The sequence below is a fragment of the Vanessa cardui genome, chromosome 29, assembly GCF_905220365.1.
Source record: "Vanessa cardui chromosome 29, ilVanCard2.1, whole genome shotgun sequence".
Taxonomy (NCBI): Eukaryota; Metazoa; Arthropoda; class Insecta; order Lepidoptera; family Nymphalidae; genus Vanessa; species Vanessa cardui.
Genome location: NC_061151.1, coordinates 1617301 through 1637073, shown reverse-complemented (window position 1 = coordinate 1637073; position 19773 = coordinate 1617301). Strand labels below are relative to the sequence as shown.

Sequence of the window (19773 nt, the reverse complement as noted above, 5' to 3'; positions counted from 1 at the left end):
CTAAGTATTGCTGGTTGGCGATGGAATATAATTAAAATTAATGGGCGGTATCTAATTAGAAATCTTGCACAAACTTCGGACTTAAACAAAATAGATAGATAGATATAGACTTCCGTGGTCGAGTAGTGTCTACACCAGTTTTATGGATACGTCACTCCGCGTCACTGGTTCGATTCCCGGCCGAGTCAATGTAGATTATCATTAGTTTTCTGTTATCTCGGGTCTGGGTGTTTGTGGTACCGTCGTCACTTCTGATCTTCCATAACACAAGTGCTTAAGCTACTTACATTAGGATCTGAGTAATGTATGTGACGTTCTCTCATATTATTATTATAATTCTTGGAATTAAAGGTATAAATAAGTAGAAATCTTTAAAATAAACAATATTTATTCTTTTATTCATCACTTACAAGAAGTAAAAGTGAGAATCAACTAAATAATAGAAACATATCTTAATATTAAACATTCATCGAGTTAGATCTAATTAATTTACAAAACTACGTAAATTATATAAGAACAATCGTATCTACAATACATCACCACCAAACGTTTGGTCAAACATTTGGCCAACTCGCAAGCATTTGGCCAACTCGCAAGCATTTGGCCAACTCGCAAGCATTTGGCCAACTCGCATTATCAACTATAGTTAGTAACAAGTGAATTGGTAAAGTTGGAAACATAGAAATTGCCAAAACATTCAGTGGAGATAATTACTTCTCAATATCAAAATGCGTGATCGTATATTTACAATTGTGAATAATTATAATCATATATGTTTATATGTTGGTTTGTCTTGTGTCTAAGAATATATTGGCTAGGTAAAAGCAGAGGTGTACGCAGACCTAACCAGGAAACCAGGTACAGTACGACACACTTAGATGTAGCATCGGCAAATTCAATAAAACCGATTACTGCCGATTTACACAACCAATAGAAACAGCTCTCTATCGCGCCATTCGACGCTATACATCGCTAGATTCTCGCGTCAGTTCAACCTGAGACAGCGAGTGTATGTAAATCGAAGTGTCAAATTGACGAACATATTAGCTCATATGATGTTACAAGTTATTATGTTTGTGTTAAGATCACATTCGCATAAGAAATAAATATTGATAATTTGGGATAGCGTACTCAAATCAGATGTGATCGGTTTTACGAACTTTGCCGATCCTAAATCTGAGGTGTGTCGTAACTCGTACTACACCATTATTGGGTACTACTTTCTTACTAAAGATTATCTGTAATGCGAATATAAGTCCATATCGCATATAAATCATTGAAAAATCAAATGTTCTTTGATCTCAATATATAATCCAACCAACGCCAACAAAATGCCCAACCTTAGTATCATAGATAAATATGTCGTAACGAGATGGTTATAACGCAAAAAAACGATTATTATTACGCTTTTTTCAATCCAGTGACTTGAATAGGTCATCTTGGGTAAGATCGAACCTGCGACTTACGTAGGCAGTCTGTCTACCATTGACGATGATGTTAATGGAAAACATAAAAAAAATGCAAACACTATTGAACAAGTTACCTTGTAACTTGAAAATTTTAAAATTACTTGAATTTAAGTATAATTAGTTAGATTTACAGTATATTCAATTTGTACATTTACGTTAAACCGTTACAAATTTTCGTGATTCGGCTTCGAGGTCTTTTATTCTTTTCGAAAAGAGTTACTACTGAGTTTCTTGCCGGTTCTTCTCTGTAAAACGGTGGTAGCTTCATTTAATACTTATTTAAATATACTTGAATAAAGTATATTTTAAATTTGTCTTTTCTATTTTGTACCTAGATTAGGCATATTCAAGCGGAAAGAGAGATCACTGGCATTGATACAGATTATACACAGTTCGGTAAATAAAAGTAAAAAATAAATTATGTAATTTGATAAATTGATTTATTTATTTGATTGAATTGATTAATTTGAAAAATTAAATATATATAGAAATATAAGTAAATATTTTGATTTTGATGACCAGAAAACGTATTTATTCTGCCGAAATATATTTTTTGTGGCCTTTTATTTGCAAAATCACCATTTTGAAGTACTTTTTCAAACATAGTAACATACCCTACTAGGTATTATATTACATTTGTCTAAATAACCATCTGAACCTTACAGATTACATAATTATTTACATATAATTAATAAAAATAAATCATAATTTCGTTACAAATTATTCGAAACTAATAAAACAATGATATATACGAACAGTTATATTGAAGTTGAGATATTTCCAAGGTAATTTAGTTTGCCGTATCTAAGGAGGCATTCATTTATGACGTAAGACGATTTAGGTGAGGGGGGGGGGCATGTCTTATATTTTCTTATTAGAGGAAGGAGTTTCGATAGTTCTTACGTAAAAAATAAAAAAATACGCAATGTTGCCGAGATGTACTCGGATGCGTACCTGTAGACCGTTCGAAATTACAAATAAACGTATAAAAAAACTGTTACTTTGAAAAATTAACCACACATGTATTATTATTTTCCTTTAGATTCTTATATAATAAATTTTAATGGGGTCAAAAACTAGTGTAAAAGTAAGTAAACAGGCTGTAAATTTCCCACTGCTGGGATAATGCCTCCTCTTCCATTAAGGAGAGGGTTTGGAAGATATTCCACCACGCTTCAATGCGGGTTGGTGGAATGCACATGTGTCAGAATTTCGATGAAATTAGACACATGCACGCTTCACGATGTTTTCCTTCACTGCCGAGCACGAGATGATTTATAAACAAAAATTAATCACATAGTATATATAGTGGTGCTTGCCTGGGTTTGAACCCGTAATCATCATCTCAGCAAAACTAGTATAGTCTAACGTAATCAATGAATGATCCCTAATAAAGAAAACATTACAGATCATACCTATTTTGATGACATTAATATAACTCATAATGTGCATTTCACACGAGACAAAGTAGAAATAGTTGTATATTGTTAAAACGTCATTTAAAAATTCAAACGAAGGCTTTGCCCAGAGTTGAATCATATTTATACACCAATGCTAAACCAAATATATGTTTTAATATGTCCATAATTAATAACCCATTTAGTTATAAAGATGCTATATGTTAAAACGATTTCCCTCAAACTTTATATTGGTACATTTCACTCTGATATAGGTATTTGGTCACAGTGCCCTCTCAAACTATCAATCAAAGACGGCATTGGAACTTTCAACGATTGAATCTTCGTCTCACTAACTATTGTCACATCCTTCTTTATATCACTGTGGTACCTCTTTACGTGATTGTCTAGCAACGATTTACGTACAGACATATACGAACAGTAGGCACATTTAAACGGTTTGTTGCCTGTATGTATTGTCTCATGGCACAGAAGACTTTCTTTCCTGGCTGCTTTATAATCACAGAAGCTGCATTTCAATCCATTTCCCAAGTGTAACGTCGTGAAATGTTTCTGCAATTCATATTTATGCCTACACGAGTAAGGGCATAGCGTGCATTTGTATGCATAGTGGCATTTCTGGTGCATAACATACTGGCATTTGTATGTCGTCGTGAAACTGCAAATGGCACAGAATAGCACTTTGTCAGATTGACTTCTTTTATTGTGTAACGCAATCTGATCTTTAGTTTTCGTCGAGAAATCACAGTTGACACACTTGTAGGGACGGTTCTGGCTTCCAGTGTGGTGCCGCTGGAAGTGCCTTTGGACGGCCGCTTTGAACTTCGATGTATAGCTACACATGTGGCACAGAAACGGTCTCTCCTTATCCTCGGACTCCAAAACCTGTATACTGTTCCAATCTAAGCAATTCGGATCGAGTGTGTACTGGTTCTGTGTGTCTCTTTTATCGATCGTCTCCTGGGTTACGTAGTCAGATTTCTCTTGTACATCATTTTGGGGTAACTGTATGTCTTCGGCAATTTTGTTTTGTATAACTCCCGAACCGTATATCCTGTTGTAGTGCGACACTTTGTGCTGCTTGCTCTCACACATGTAAACAGTTTCAAATTCGCAGTATTCGCATTTCATTGGAGCTTCCTGCTTGCTCCTTTGCTTGTGAATATTCAATCTCCAACGGACCATAGTTGAAAAATCACAGAAGTCACACTTATTCGCCTTCTCAGTGACCTCGTTGTGGATCTTCGCGAGATGTCTCGTTATGTGACCTTCAAATTTCGTCACGAATGGACACTTATCACATTTGTAGAAGACACCCTCGTTGTGGACTTTGCTGTGCTTGACGAAGTTGTGCCTGTACGCCGTTGCGTATGTGCAGTGTGGGCATTTGAATTGTTTCTCCTGTTTGTGCTTTCGTTTGTGTGCGTTGAGATTCCACTTGAAGTATGAAGAGTACTCGCATTCATCACACTTATGCATCGGAAGTGTTTTCTTATCATTCTCTGAGACACTCGCATCATCAGATTGATGTTTTATCATCACATGCCGTTGGAGTGACGTGGGGTACTTGGTCGTGTACTCGCAGAGCTGACAGGAAAACGGTTTCGAGTCCTTGTGACCAGCCACGTGGAGGTCCAAGCAGTTTTTGTAAACTGTCGTGTAATCACATTCATCACAGTTGAGTACTTTTGTAAATTTTCGCTTTTTTCCCTTCCGTCTAGTCTTGCTGCTGTAAAAGAAAAGTCATTTTAAAATACTGTATACAATACGAAATTATTGATTGTAAATGATTTTATAACGTTTTTGAGCCACCCTGGTTACGTGTACAATAAGGCTGTATATATACCACTTTTAGATTGAATGACAAATTTAATTTTTTCGGTTAGAATAGTTGAAAGCTTTTGTCTCTTTAGCTCTAATATTAGTCCAGACAATTATTAGTTTGACCTGGACAGTTTTCCACGAGATTTGAATCTGAAGTTGTCTATTCGAATTTCCACTTTCCCACCTCGTATCTTAGCAGCTCGAGTCGCGATATTGTAAAAATCAAATTTTTGAGAATAAGTACATTCTCACTTATTTTGAGAATTTAAACAACTATTAGCTATGAAGTAAATTAAACTAAATAGTACGAGAACCGCAAACCAAGGCACGTTTAAAACAACACGCGTTGTTCCTATTCTTTTGTATATATAAACGAAAAAAATAATCACTACGTGTCAAAACAGATAGTATAAAGGGACACGTCGCCTTGGCGTCGGCTCAGTAAAATTCAAAAAAAGAACGAGCGAATAACGATCCAGATAACCCCGTTTTTCAGCACCAAATGACAATACTATATAATACGCATTTTTTTTTTGTGGTATAGGTTGGCGGACGAGCATATGAGCCACCTGATGGTAAGTGGTCACCATCACCCACAGATAATACCGCTGTAAGAAATATTAACTATTCCTTACATCTTCAATGCGCCACCAACTTTGGGAACTAAGATGTTATGTCCCTTGTGCCTGTAGTTACACTGGCTCACAACAAAACTGGATACTGTTAGTTGGCGGTAGAATAACTGATGAGTGGGTGTTACCTACTCAAGACGGGCTTGCGCAAGGCCCTGCCACCAAGAAAATATATAAACCTTCCTATTGGAAAAACTCTTTTTATTGATTATAATAATCGCAATAAAATTATTTGGGTAGTTTATTTCTTCTACGCAAAGAAGTCATTTATACAGGCAAGGAATAGTAATGGACTAAAAAATTACCCTTGAGTATCCCTCACTTATCGGAACCTCGAAAATCTTTCCCTATCCAGAAAAACTTTATGAATTTTATTATCTATTTGTAAAGATAATATCAACTAAAATATACTGATCTATAGACACACGAAGGCTTTGACTTATATCTCTAAATATTATTTTTATACATCATAAATATGATAAAATTCTTCTTAAAAAGTTGTATATGATAGACAATGCATACTGGCCAAATAAATGTCTTATAGGGATGAAACAAACTTTAAAAATAAATTAAACTAATTTGTATTCGTTTTGCTATTTATACTCAAAGTCGTCTCACACACTGAGATATCTTGTAAGCAGGAGCAACTCTTATCTATACTAATGTTATAACTGCCAAATCTCTATCATTTACCTCTTAATGCTTAACTGACTGTACCAATTTAGAAGAACATTAGTACTGTCTAAGGCTATTTCTTTTAAATTCACCTCTAGAGGAAGTTATATGGGTCTCGACAGTATTTGTGCTATAATATTTTATCAATTTTGTCTTGGTGAATCTATGGATTCAGGTCCATACAGGTAGTACTTCCTTGATTCCACACTATACTGAGACATGTTTCGATATATATAAGACCTATACTATTCAAAGCTGCTGGATTACACTTTATGTTCTACAAGATATTCTATCCAAACCAACATTGTTGATTGCCTAGAAAAAATTTCTATGTAGAAATAAGGTTGTCACTTTTATTTAAGCTAGATCCTTGTTGTATTTATTTATTTTCTGTGTGTGGTGTACAATATAAGTGAAGTAAGTATAACAAAAGTTTTCTTACCGAACACTAGGTTTTTTATCTTCACTATTACTGTCATTTTCATTTTCTTCTTCAACCTCAACTTTCACCCAGACACTCGCAAACATGTTCATCATATCCGTCTCCTGGTCTTCCGATTGAATGACCGAACCACCATCCTCTTTGGATTTCTTGTCTGCCATTTTTATTCTACAAAAATTAATCATATAATGATAATAATGTTTAATACTTGTTAATTGAATGTGATCTGACTCAGAATCAGAAAAAGATACTATTAAGTAATTTAAAAACATGTTTGTTCGATATCAGATTAGTTTAGAACATTCTTTCAGAGTAACTGATCCTTTATCAGAAACTACTAAGTGTTCCTGAAATTCTATCTAACGGTTATAAATAATAAATAATGTTTAAACAAAAAGCCAAAGGAATGATGCATCCGTGCCTACACTGGTGCTTCAATCTTAACAAAGTCCCAAAATAAATATAAAAGAAAATACAAAGAGACAGAAAATTGTTTGTTTATTTACTAATTTAATTAACAAATATCGTTTTTGCTTACAGTGCAGCAAGATTTTTGTAATATTCAATGGATTTATGTATATATTGATATAGAAATTAATCACCAGGTTTAATAAATAAAAATTAAAATCATATCATTTTTATATTTTTTACATTATTTTATACCTTAAAAACTCGTATATATTTTCAATAAGCACCGGCGGATCAGTAAACAGGCGTATACATAAGGCTTGTTTTTTTTTATTATTGTTATGAAGTATACTTATTTAATAGTACCAAACGATAACTTATTCAGCCACACTTAGGACACGATATTATAAAATTAATAATACTAAACACGTTTATTAATAAAACTAGAACCTAAATGTTTTTAAACCGCTTTAATAGCTATTGAAACAATTTGTTGTGATTTATAATAGGCATTTTTAAGATGTATTTGAAGCCATTATAGCAAGTTTTAATGGGACACAATTTTTTTGAGTATTTAATAATATACAACGAAGTACTTACAGGTGTATTTACAAAACAAAGTTAAATAAAAATATATTTTTTTTAGTAATCCAATGTTGAAAAAATCAATTATGCTTTTATCCGTTCGAAAACAATGACAAATCTAATCGAAATTTTATTAATTTATTTTGTTTATGATTTTAATTTGATCACATTGATATAAAACAACTTAATAAGAAAAAATAATTCTTCCATAATTTTGTTATTGGGAAAAATATTCGTTAATTACTGTATTTATTAAAAAGTGACACTTTTTATAAGCTTACACTTCTGAACATAAACACAATAACTTTTTAATATTGTTATTTTGCAAGCACACAATGTAATTTAATGATACTGTTTGTAAGTATATATAAGGAACCCAAAAAATACGATTTATTGAAATTGTTTTTAGCTGACTTTTAATCAGAAATGTATGTTGTGGAATCCTTTTGCGAGATTTATATTTTTTAGTAACGAGAAGTGTTGTTAAATTCTAAACATAAAATTTTACAAAATTAATAATAATAGTTTGTTTAATTAAAATAAACGTAAAGTATACTAATATCAATTTAAAGTTAAATAGCAGTATTGTTGAAATTTGTGGTATAATTAATATATGACAACACATGTTAAAAAATGACAGCGTCCAGTGTCAACCAAAATTTGTCAATATTGACATAATAATAATTAATAATATTTCTAAATTTATAGCAAGTGCCAGTTCCGAAAATATAATTTTTATTTGTAACACAAAAGTGAAAAAAATATAAGAAATAATTTAAAATGTACACAGAAGTAGACGTATTTGTTAGTAATTTTACATTAATAGATCCGGAAATATACCAGTTATGGATTGAAGGATGTTCCTGTAAGTTTTATCAACATTGAATCTATAAACACATGTTATATAAAATTATTTAAAAATATATGAACAGTAATAAGCTTCCACAGTTTCGTTGATCTAATAACAACCTTATAAGACCGAAAATTCTGACACCTTGGCCGAAAAAAAACATTAAAAAAAATATTGTTTTTTTTTTTTATTATTTATCATAGCATTTCGAAGTCAGTATAATATAATGGTAGAGTCTATACTGCTGTGACTTGGACAGCATATTTATCTTTAGTCTGCACCTTTTTTAATTTATTTGTTTTTGCCTGTGTTGGTGCATACACTTGAGCCCTATATCTCCTGCTGTTGACTTCCCCTTGAAAATGATCACGATGAGCGCAATAATCTGCAGCCTAGAATTTATTTATTGAAATATTAAAATATAAAATGTTTTTTTTATTTTTCAAATATGTCTTTTAATTGTGACTTCTGTTCTAAAAACTACTCAGAAAACTAACACTATAAAACCTTGAAAAAGCACAAATTAATGTCTAGATTTTTCACATATACTAAATATAACAAAAAAGAATGCCATTTGTCTTATAAATAAATATTCTGGAAATAAGGAATCCCTTACTTTCTTTATCTGTATTAATGTTATGAATGTGCAAGTAACTCTATATGACTGTCTGTCTTTATGTATGTTACCCCTTTTAAGACTAAATCAATTTTTTTTTAAAGCTGTAACTGCCTCGTATATCACACAAGCTTAATACCTTATTAAGAACTAGTCATTTTATGATATGTAAACAATTTATAAAGAGTGTGTGAATGAATTACTTATACTTTGATTAATTATGATTCTAGCGAGTGAGGCTGTCACTACATTACACCAGCGGGCTGTCAGCAAACAAACGGGAGCCACTGTGGAGCTTATTGCTAGTGATGTTTTGGATCACTACAGGTGATTAATCAACATAATTATATGTTTATTGGTTTTATGATAAATAAAATGAGTTACTTTAAATCTTGTGTCAGTAAAATATTGGTAAATATTGCTAGTTTCTTTTAATATAGGTCTAGCTTATAAAATATTGGATTTAGTCAAATTTTTGGTAGAATTTAAAATGAATCTGTCATGTCTTGAATTAAGAATATTTTCAATTTAGTTTTTTGCACATGTCATTGGCTAAATAATCTGTGCCCTCTTGGCACAAATAAAAGCCATTATATAAAAATGAAAATAAAAAAATATTTTTAATAAAATTATATCTACTACATTATATTCGAAAAAAAGAAGTCGGTAAGAAATAATACAGCAATCAATCCCCAAGGATTTACAATGTTGTCTAAACTATAACTGTATGCTCTATTTCAATCATAAGAAAAAAGCCAAACAAACAACATTTGACGGCGAATCGACGCGATCTCATTGGTCGAAAGCTTGATTGATCTGTGATATTCACTGTGGATTTGTGAAAAATAAAAACATTTAAAAACATTTTCTGTCTAATTTCAACGAAATTCTGCACGTACTACACGTGAATCCACCTACCCGCATTGGAGTAGCGTAGTGAAATATGCTCCTTCTTCTCAAAGAGAGAGGATTCTTAGCCTAGCAATGACAAATTTACAGGCTTTTACTATACTATACGTTCGAAAAATAAATATATTATTGTTGATTTTTCGGTGGAAATAAATAAAAAAACGATTACATAGAAAATGCAACGACGTATATTGTAAGAATAAAATTTATCAAAGCATACATGTCAGTTCAAATTATACTTAAACTACGAACACATATTTGTCAACTACTATATAATAATCATCTGGTAAGTATATCATTTTGAGAGGTAATTATTTTGTTTCAGAACATTCGCACTGTTAGAGAGACTCCTGACGGTACCATCGAAGCTGTCCGAACAGATGGTGTTTCAAATCGATGAACCGACAAAACATATGCTTATCGAGAAGTAAGTATAGTACGATACAAAACTTAGAAACAGCTCCCTATCGCGCCATTCGACGCTATTCGTCGCTATGGATTCTCGCGTCAATTCGACTCGAGATAGCAAGTGCATGTGAATCAACGTGACAAATTGACGAATATATAATTGAGGTCATATGATATTACAAGTTATTAAGTTTGTGTAAAGATCATATTCACATAAGAAATAAATATTGATAATTTGGGATAGCGTATTCAATTCGGATGTGATCGGTTTTACGAATTTTGCCGATGCGACATCTAAGTTATGTCGTACTATATCTGTATTAACGACCTCTGTGTTCGAGTAGTGTGTATACCAGTTTTTAATGGGTACTCCACTCCGATTTTTCTACTGCCGAATGTAGAAAAAGTTCATTAGTTTTCTATGTTTTCTTGGGTCTGGGTGTTTTTGGTGCCGTCGTTACTTCTGATCTTCCACAACACAAGTGCTTTAGTTACTAACATTGGGATCAGAGTAATGTATGTGATGTTGCCCAATATTTATTATATATATTTTTAGAACCAGAAGTAGGAAGTATGTTAACCTCTAAGACAATTATCTTTAATTTAAAATAACAATCAATCTACCACAATAGAAAAACATTTAGTCTACAACACAAATAACCATCAATAATCACATTACACCGTAATAATTATATTCGCGATCTCAATGTGTCAACTACGAATCCTCCCGCCTTTTTTTTTTTTTTTAAAGGAAAGTTGTGTGACTTGACGCAGATGTTGCTTGTTTATTCCAACAAAATATTTTTAAATAAGTGAATTGTAATTTCAGATATTATGACTTAGACGATGCTGTTATACGTGAACTGCTTGGGCGAAAGCTGTCTTCACGACACAGGAAGGATCTCGATGAGGTATGCTATAAAACAGTGATTTCTCTGTGCTTAAATGACCTATACACGCGACCAGCTATCTACTACTAGATATAAAGGGTTATTGGTAACTCGACGTATATCCGTTGGGAGGTGATAGGGGTGACTATTTGTAATAACTTTAACCTCCATATGCATGATCCAAAAGTGAACCATTTTTGAGTTATCGCGTTTTTTAGTTTTTTTTTTCAAAATTTGTCAAAAATGCAATTTCAAAAACTAATTTAAAAAAAGTTTCCTTAGCTTTCCAAAAATGTATAAAAAGAAGGAAATTATTTCAAATCAATAGAAATACAATCACCAGAAAGGACTTTCGTATTCGAACATGAACGAATTCGTACTAAAGATGGCCTTTTAAAATTCTCACAAATTTAGCTATAAATAAAAACCAATAAAAAAACTTACTTAACTGACATACTTAATACAAATTTAATATAAAATTTAGAAACAGAAACAGTTCAATAACTAAGTTATAAATATGACATTTTGTATCTATCGCCTTCTAACGGATATACGTCGAGTTACCAATAACCCTGTATATGAAGAAGGCCTGTCTCGGCATGTTTTAAAACAAAAAACCCTGTGTCAGGGTTTGGATCTCTATCTGTCCTAATTAAATTCAGGAAATGTTATTGTCTGATTTATTCCAAACTGAGGAGTTGCGATCACTCCGATGGCTCGAACAAGTCTGTCGATACCGGCGGGCGCTTGCCTTTTTGTAACAAATTTGAGTGGGGCACCAATTAACTCAATATAACACCTATTTATGGACACTAAAATATTTAAGAGTAATTTAACATCTCAGAATTCATAAATTAATAATCCAAAAGTTTTCAATCATTGAAACACGTGGTTTCTGCCAATATTTAATATACTTATACAACCCGATAGGATGGTAAACGATGTGTTCCTTTTTTTATATTCTTGGGTTGGGTTAATGGGACTTTTTCTCGGAAAAACCCCAATAATGTGTATTTTGACTGATTAGATGGGATTGGACCTTAAGACGCGCATTGAATCGACCAGGGGAACAGTCCAAGGGTGTGATAATAGAGATTCTAAACATGATACCAACGCGTTAACGATATTTATATATGTTCATACAAGTCCGTCTTAAGGGCAATAAGCGTTCGGAAATAAGTATTGTTCTGAAAATATTCTCTCCCAAAAAAGAAGAGGTTTTTTAGAGATGTTCTGTTCTTGTTTAGGCTGTTGATGGTTACGTTTGTACCATATCAGTGAGACCCTTCGCTCTGCACCCTTGGTTAAGAGAGGCCTATGTGTATGTGTATATAATGCCATAAAAGTATCCCAATATTTTCTTTTATTAATTACTGTAAACGAAGAGAAAATAATGTTGACTCAAATCAGTTAGTTAGATTTTTTTCCAACTAAAGTTGTAAATTTCCCACAGTTGGGTTAAGGTCTACACCACCACGCTGCTTCAAAGCGGCTTGGTCGATACATATGTGAATTTCATGGAATTTTGACACTTGCATTTGTCACGATATTTTTCCCTCATCGCTGACTCGTACTTCATAACTTGTTACTCATGTCTTTTATGGGAATGGAAGATCTTTGACCGATGTTTATACGCAAAGTAGGTGTCAGCAGTTTGGTCGATACGATACACATATTAATTTCCTGAAATTTAGGCACCTGCATTTATCGTGGTGCGATCTTCCTCATCGTCTCGGCGATGTTGAAGTGGTACCTCATGTCTTGAATGGGTATGAAAGGTCTGAGTATGTCAGGTGGCGGAGCGCTCCGGGGCTCCGCTGCGCTGCTGCCGGCGGCAGTTCGACAACGTGCGTCGCGTTTTCAAGGCCGTCGAGGAGATGCCTGGGAACGTCGTGGCGAACATACGTTCAACGTTCCTCATATCCGAACCCCTCGCTAAGTATGTATCCAATCAGGATTTTTGGGTATATCTATATTATAACATTAAAATTGATAGCTGTTACCCAAGGCCGAGCTTGAGTCGAGATGGCCCAGTGGTTAGAACGCGTGCATCTTAACCGATGATTACGGGTTCAAACCCAGGCAAGCACCGCTGATTCATGTGCTTAATTTGTCTTTATAATTCATCTCGTGCTCAGCGGTGAAGGAAAATATCGTGAGGAAACCTGCATGTGACAAATTTCATAGAAATTCGGCCACATATGAATTCCACCAACCCGTATTGGAACAGCGTGGTGGAATATGTTCCAAACCTTCTCCTCAAAGAGAGAGGAGGCCTTTGGCCCAGCAGTGGGAATTTACAGGCTGCTGTTGCTGTACCCAAGGCCGAGCTTAAAGCAAACGCCTTAAGGTGTACTATAGACCCCCCCCCATGTAAATTCCAACGATATAGTTAATTTATAATAATATTACCTATTACTGCAAAAGTATTGACAAATTTGGCTGACAAAAAGGAAAGTGTTCTACTACACTCATTGTAGCCCAGAGTATCTTATGATCCTCACATTTGGTCCTACTTAATTTTCCTCCCATTTAGATGCAAAGGTTGTCCTAGAAGGGATGACAATAGATCATAGAGAACTCACGATTTTTTACAAGGGCGCGTTAATATTGACGCTTGAAATACATTACATTAACAGTCTGTAAATTTCCCACTGCTAGACAAACGCCTCCTTTCCATTTGAGAACGTTTGGAACATATTCCAAAACGCGGTACCAATGCGCGTGGAATACACATGTGACAGAATTTCGTTGAAATTAGACACATGTAGGTATCCTCATGATGTTTACCATCACCGCCGAACTCTATATTATAAACACTAATTAAACATATGAAAATTCAGTGATTAGAATCCGCGATTATCGGTTAACATGTAAGTTCTAACCACTGAGCCATCTCCGGTCTTGAGACACTGAGATATATTACGTTTCAGAAAATATGGAGCGGTTGTCTTCATAGCTTGTATGAGATTTGAAACGACGAAACGCAAACTCCAGTACCTCTGCTTCAACGATTTCTTCCACTGTGCACAAGTGAGTATCATTAGTATTGACAAATTGTATTTTCCAACCACAAGATGACTGTAGTCCAATAAACATTTGATCAGTGTCGGCTTTACCAATAGGCTAAGTAGGCTGGAGCCTAGGGCGACAGATCACTTGGTGGTAGGGCTTTGTGCAAGCCCGTCTGGGTAGGTACCACCCACTCAACAGTTATTCTACCGCCAAATAACAGTACTCAGTATTGTTGTGTTCCGGTTTGAAGGGTGAGTGAGCCAGTGTAACTACAGGTACAAGGGACATAACATCTTAGTTCCCAAGGTTGCTGGCGCATTGACGATGTAAGGAATAGTTAATATTTCTTACAGCGTCATTGTTTATGGGTGATGGTGACCACTTACCATCATGTGGAACATATGCTCGTCCGCCAACCTATACCATAAAAAAAAGATTTAGAGGGGCGGCAAATTTAGCCCAAATTTGTTATTATCTTACAGAAAAAAAAATTTATAACTATATGTATACACATTACGCCCGTAATCCGTACACTCGTCACTACATAGCGGGTTGGAAAAATAATTAGTAACTGACAGAAATATCACCTAGTTTATAATCATACTAATAACGGGAAAAAACCGACGTAATGGGAACGATAGAACACAAATCGTAAATGTTGCAAGAAAAGTAGGGGCGGCAAAAATTGAATAGCCTACTAGCTTACTGGCGGCAGATTTGTAAATCCGCCACTGCATTTGACATTGAATATTTGTGTGTAATAATGTTTGTTTCAAGCCTTAGGCCGTATCTTTTGTCTAATTTTGCTAGTTTAAGTTTTTTACTACCTGTAGTAACACACTTCAACAACAACAGCCTGTAAATTCCCACTGCTGGGCTAAAGGCCTCCTCTCCCTTAGAGGAGAAGGTTTGTAACATATTCCACCGCGCTGTTCCAATGCGGGTTGGTGGAATACACATGTGGCAGAATTTCTATGAAATTTGTCACATGCAGGTTTCCTCACGATATTTTGCTTCACCGCTGAGCACGAGATGAATTATAAAGACAAATTAAGTACTTGAATCAGCGGTGCTTGCCTGGGTTTGAACCCGCAAGCGTCGGTTAAGATGCACGCGTTCTAACATAATATATAACAATATTCCCGACCACTTAAAGGATTTACCATTTACTATGTTTAAAAAAAAGGTATTTGATTTGCTTTTAAATAAATTGTACTATAACGTTAATGAATATTTATGTGACAAAAATTGATGAAAATATTGAAACTATTTGTATTATTATGTAATCCTTATTTTTGTAATCTAAATTCTTTATTCCTTAATTTTATTTTATTATTTTATTTTATGTTAATGTGATTGAATTTATGGTAGTCTTGCTTTTGTTAATGTTATATAAATTATTATTTATAGCATTTTTAATATTTTGCACACCGATAAATCGGTAGAATATGAGAATTTATATTAATGAACACCTGTATTGTGTACCATATTCTTGCAAATAAATAAATGAATTATGAATTAACCACTGGACCATCTCGACTCCCTCAACACACTTCATTTGTCTGATATTTTGTAAATATGCCGCTGGTGTTTTAAATAAATAAATATAAGTAAGTCTGACGACCTCCATGGTCGAGTGGTGTGTACACCGGTTTTCATGGGTACGCCACTCTGAGGTCCCGGGTTCGATTCCCAGCCGAGTCGATGTAGATTACCATTAGTTTTCTATGTTGTCTTGGGTCTGGGTGTTTGTACTGTCGTTACTTCTGATTTTCCATAACACAAGTGCTTCAGCTACTTACATTGGGATCAGAGTAATGTATGTTATGTTGTCTCATATTTATTTATGTATATAAATATTAATTATCTACGCAGAACCCTGATTCTCAGCATTTGGTCTTAAAATAAAAGATAAATGTAATTGTTGTTTCCAGGCCATAATGGGAAGCTGGACATACAGCTGTACAGGTCCAGAGTATTACGACACGGAGATGGATCGAGAGTTCCTGCTGGAACTACGAGAACTGAGGATTCTTCTCGATAAAGAGAAAGAACATAAACAGTGAGTTGTTTTTCTTTTACTTTGTGGTAGGGTACCCCCCCCATTTACATATCCTGCCTAAACACCAAGGTCAGCTACTTTTTGGAGTGCTTGAGAATTTGCTGACAAATAAAATTTTAGTTTTTTTTTTATGCTATAAGTTGGCGGACGAGCATATGGGCCACCTGTTGGTAAGTGCTCACCATCACCCATAGACAATGACGCTGTAAGAAATATTAACTATTCCTTACATCGTCAATGCGCCACCAACCTTGGGAACTAAGATGTTATGTCCCTTGTGCCTGTAGTTACACTGGCTCACTCACCCTTCAGACCGGAACACAACAAATACTGAGTACTGTTATTTGGCGGTAGAATAACTAATGAGTGGGTGGTGCCTACCCAGACGGGCTTGCACAAAGCCCTACCACCAAGTCTAGAGGAGGAGGAGTCTAGGGAATATTTCTTGGGTATAATTAGGAATAGTTTTTAATCGTTTGTAATTAGTCAGTAATAGTAAAAATTACTGACATTTTCGTTGTAAATGTAGTCAATTTCTTGTCAATTTCCCAATGTTGTGCTAAGGCCTCCACTCCCTTTGAGGAACACAAATTAAGCCAATGAATATTCAGTGGTGTTTGCCTGGGTTTGAACCCGCAATCATCGGTTAATGCGCGCGTTAGAACCAATAGGTCATATCAGCTCAACATACTAACATAAGACTCATATATTCATACATTATTAATGTAATTATATATTGCTTTTATGTATATACATATATACATAAAAAAATGATAAAAAGATTCCTTCTAGGGTGTAGAAATCCGATTAGAATGGATTTCCCGAAACTACTAAGGGGGTAAAACTCTTAGAAGTTTGTGTTTCATAATAACAGTAATTCAGAAATTATGTTTTATAATCTGTGAACTAAATAATTAAAACTGTTTTTTATGTTTTTTTTTTTAAATTTATTTTGCAGTTTGATATGCATGAGATTAAAACCGAAGTTGTTGGAGAAATCTTATCAAGAATTGGAGCTCAATTTTAGGTGAGTTTTTATATTTGTAACTAGCGACGCGCCCCGGCTTCGCACGGGTGCAATGCTGATACTAAATATACTACAGAATTTGTTTATATACGACATTACATTAGAAATATATAAAATTGTCAGTGTTTCGATACTATATTGTCCATTTATATACAAAAACCTTCCTCTCGAATCATTTTATCTATTAAAAGAAATCGCATCAAAAAGAGTAACTACTGAGTATCTTGCCGATTCTTAGTAGAATCTACTTTCCGGTTGTAGCTTCATTTAATTGTTAAATGGCGATTCAAAAGTGCTTTTTTTATGGTATAGGTTGGTGGACAAGCATATGGGCCACCTCATGGTAAGTGGTCACCATCACCCATAGACAATAATGCGGTAAGAAATATTAACTATTCCTTACATCGTCAAAGTGCCACCAACCTTGGGAACTAAGATGTTATGTCCCTTGTGCCTGTAGTTACACTGTGCTTGTCAAAGCTTACTTGAATAGAGTATATTTTGATTTGATTTGATTTGGATGAAAATTGGTTACAGATTATACACGAGGGCGCTGGTAGGTTTGGCGTGTAACCTGCACAGAGGGCGCGAGCTGAGGTCTTTGTTTACGGATCTACTTGAAAGGTAAGCGTTCTGATATAGAGTTTAACTTAACTGTGTTTACTGAACTACTAAGACGATTGATGTTTAAATTTTAAACTAGCGACCCGACTCAGCTTCGCACGGGTGCAATACTGATACTTAATATACTACAGAATTTGTTTATTTACGACATCACATTACAAACTGGAGCCGAGATGGCCCAGTGGTTAGAATGCGTTCATCTTTTTTTTGGAATGCACATGTGTCAGAATTTCGATGAAATTAGACACATGCAGGTTTCCTCACGATGTTTTCCTTCACCACCGAGCACGAGATGAATTATAAATACAAATTAAGCACATGAATATATATAGTGGTGCTTGCCTGGGTTTGAACTCACAATCATCGGTTAAGATGCACGCGTTCTAACCACTGGGTCATCTCGGCTTATTATTACCTTACCATATGTTATTGTTTAATTGTCTTGCAGGTGCATCGAGCCTTTGAGGATGGGTGGCTGGCCCAAAACTGATTTGGCTCAATTCCTCTGCGCTTACGAACAGTGCGCTCTCCAAATGGACGTCTTAAGGTAAGTACGATAATGGGAAAGATGGTGAAAGTCCCACTGCTGGGATACAGCTTCTTATTGATGACAGTCTTAATCTAGTACGTATAGTACTTTTTTTTGTTAAAAATATTGGGCAACATCTCATACATTACTCAGATCCCAATGTAAGTAGCTAAAGCACTTGTGTTGTGGAAAATCAGAAGTAACGACGGTACCACAAATACTCAGACCCAAGACGACATAGACTTATAATAATTTATAAATGAACAATGTTAATTAATTTAAATAAAATGTTTGTGGTAGGGCTTTCTGCAAACTGTAGGTGAGTATCACCCACACATCAGATCCCCTACCGCCTAACAGCAATAATTAGGTGTGTTTGAGTGAGTGAGCCAGTGTTACAGGCATATCAGACATAACATCTTATTTCCCAAGGTGGCGCTTCGGATGATGTAAGGAATGGTTAAATCGCGGTGGTGACAGCTTACCATTACGTGGCCGATTTGCCAGTTCGCCTACCTATACTATAAATCATATATGTATGTATATTAATATAGTTATAATATTTTCCAGGGAAGCAGACTTGAAGAGCGTTTGGGAGCGATATATGCGTGTGGTCAGCCAGTGTTTATTGACAATGTATCATTTGTGAATATAAGACAAAGTTAGACAGGACCGGGTTTGATTGTGGAGCTCTGGTGCCAGAGGAAGGCAGGAGAAAACCCCCAATTAATACTTTAAAAATTACAATCATTAGTAACTTTTAAAATAGTACTTAATATTAGTAAATATTATTATAATGTGACTGTAGATATCTTAACGTATATTATATATTATGCACTCGTCACAATATATATTGGGGGGACCCCTCTTGAGGAAGCTTCGAGGCAGTTGTCCTGTCCAAAATTAGACCCAAAATTTAGATATTTAAACAATTATATGTTTTTGCCACTAAACTTACATGTAAATGTACTATTAACGTATTATGAAAAGTCATTTAAGTTTCTTGGTAATATACAGCGCCATCTATTGACTCCAAGCATACGCCTTTCTGCTCCAATGCATGTAGGAAAAAAGTTAAACAAACCTTTTATTCACGTAACAACAACAACAACAACAGCCTGTAAATTCCCACTGCTGGGCTAAAGGCCTCCATTCCCTTTGAGGAGAAGTTCCAATGCGGGTTGGTGGAGTACACATGTGGCAGAATTTCTATGAAATTTGTCACATGCAGGTTTCCTCACGATGTTTTCCTTCACCCCTGAGCACGAGATGAATTATAAAGACAAATTAACCACATGAATCAGCGGTGCCTGCCTGGGTTTGAACCCGCAATAATCGGTTAAGATGCACGCGTTCTAACCACTGGGCCATCTCGACTCTTTATTCACGT

The 19773-nt window shown here is 34.7% G+C and overlaps 2 protein-coding genes across 3 annotated transcripts; one reads left to right on the top strand and one right to left on the bottom strand.

The window, feature by feature from the left end:
• Window positions 1–2703: 2703 nt before the first annotated feature.
• LOC124542003 (zinc finger protein 761-like) lies at window positions 2704–7612 on the bottom strand. Of its 2 annotated transcripts, none has more exons than XM_047119955.1 (3): window positions 7469–7612; window positions 6461–6628; window positions 2704–4616 (listed from the first exon to the last, which is right to left on the bottom strand). In XM_047119955.1, the coding sequence occupies exons 2-3, from the start codon at window positions 6619–6621 to the stop codon at window positions 3128–3130; spliced, it is 1650 nt and encodes a 549-aa protein (XP_046975911.1). In that variant the 5' UTR covers window positions 6622–6628; window positions 7469–7612; the 3' UTR covers window positions 2704–3127. The 2 variants fall into 2 exon arrangements, with proteins under 2 accessions (XP_046975911.1, XP_046975912.1); XM_047119956.1 differs by having other exon boundaries at window positions 2704–4613.
• A 450-nt stretch (window positions 7613–8062) lies between these two features.
• LOC124542029 (acidic fibroblast growth factor intracellular-binding protein) lies at window positions 8063–19053 on the top strand. Its single transcript, XM_047119986.1, has 11 exons — window positions 8063–8318; window positions 9150–9246; window positions 10154–10255; window positions 11066–11147; window positions 12920–13065; window positions 14060–14159; window positions 16076–16203; window positions 17162–17230; window positions 17768–17854; window positions 18303–18401; window positions 18954–19053. The coding sequence occupies exons 1-11, from the start codon at window positions 8234–8236 to the stop codon at window positions 19030–19032; spliced, it is 1074 nt and encodes a 357-aa protein (XP_046975942.1). The 5' UTR covers window positions 8063–8233; the 3' UTR covers window positions 19033–19053.
• Window positions 19054–19773: the final 720 nt, after the last annotated feature.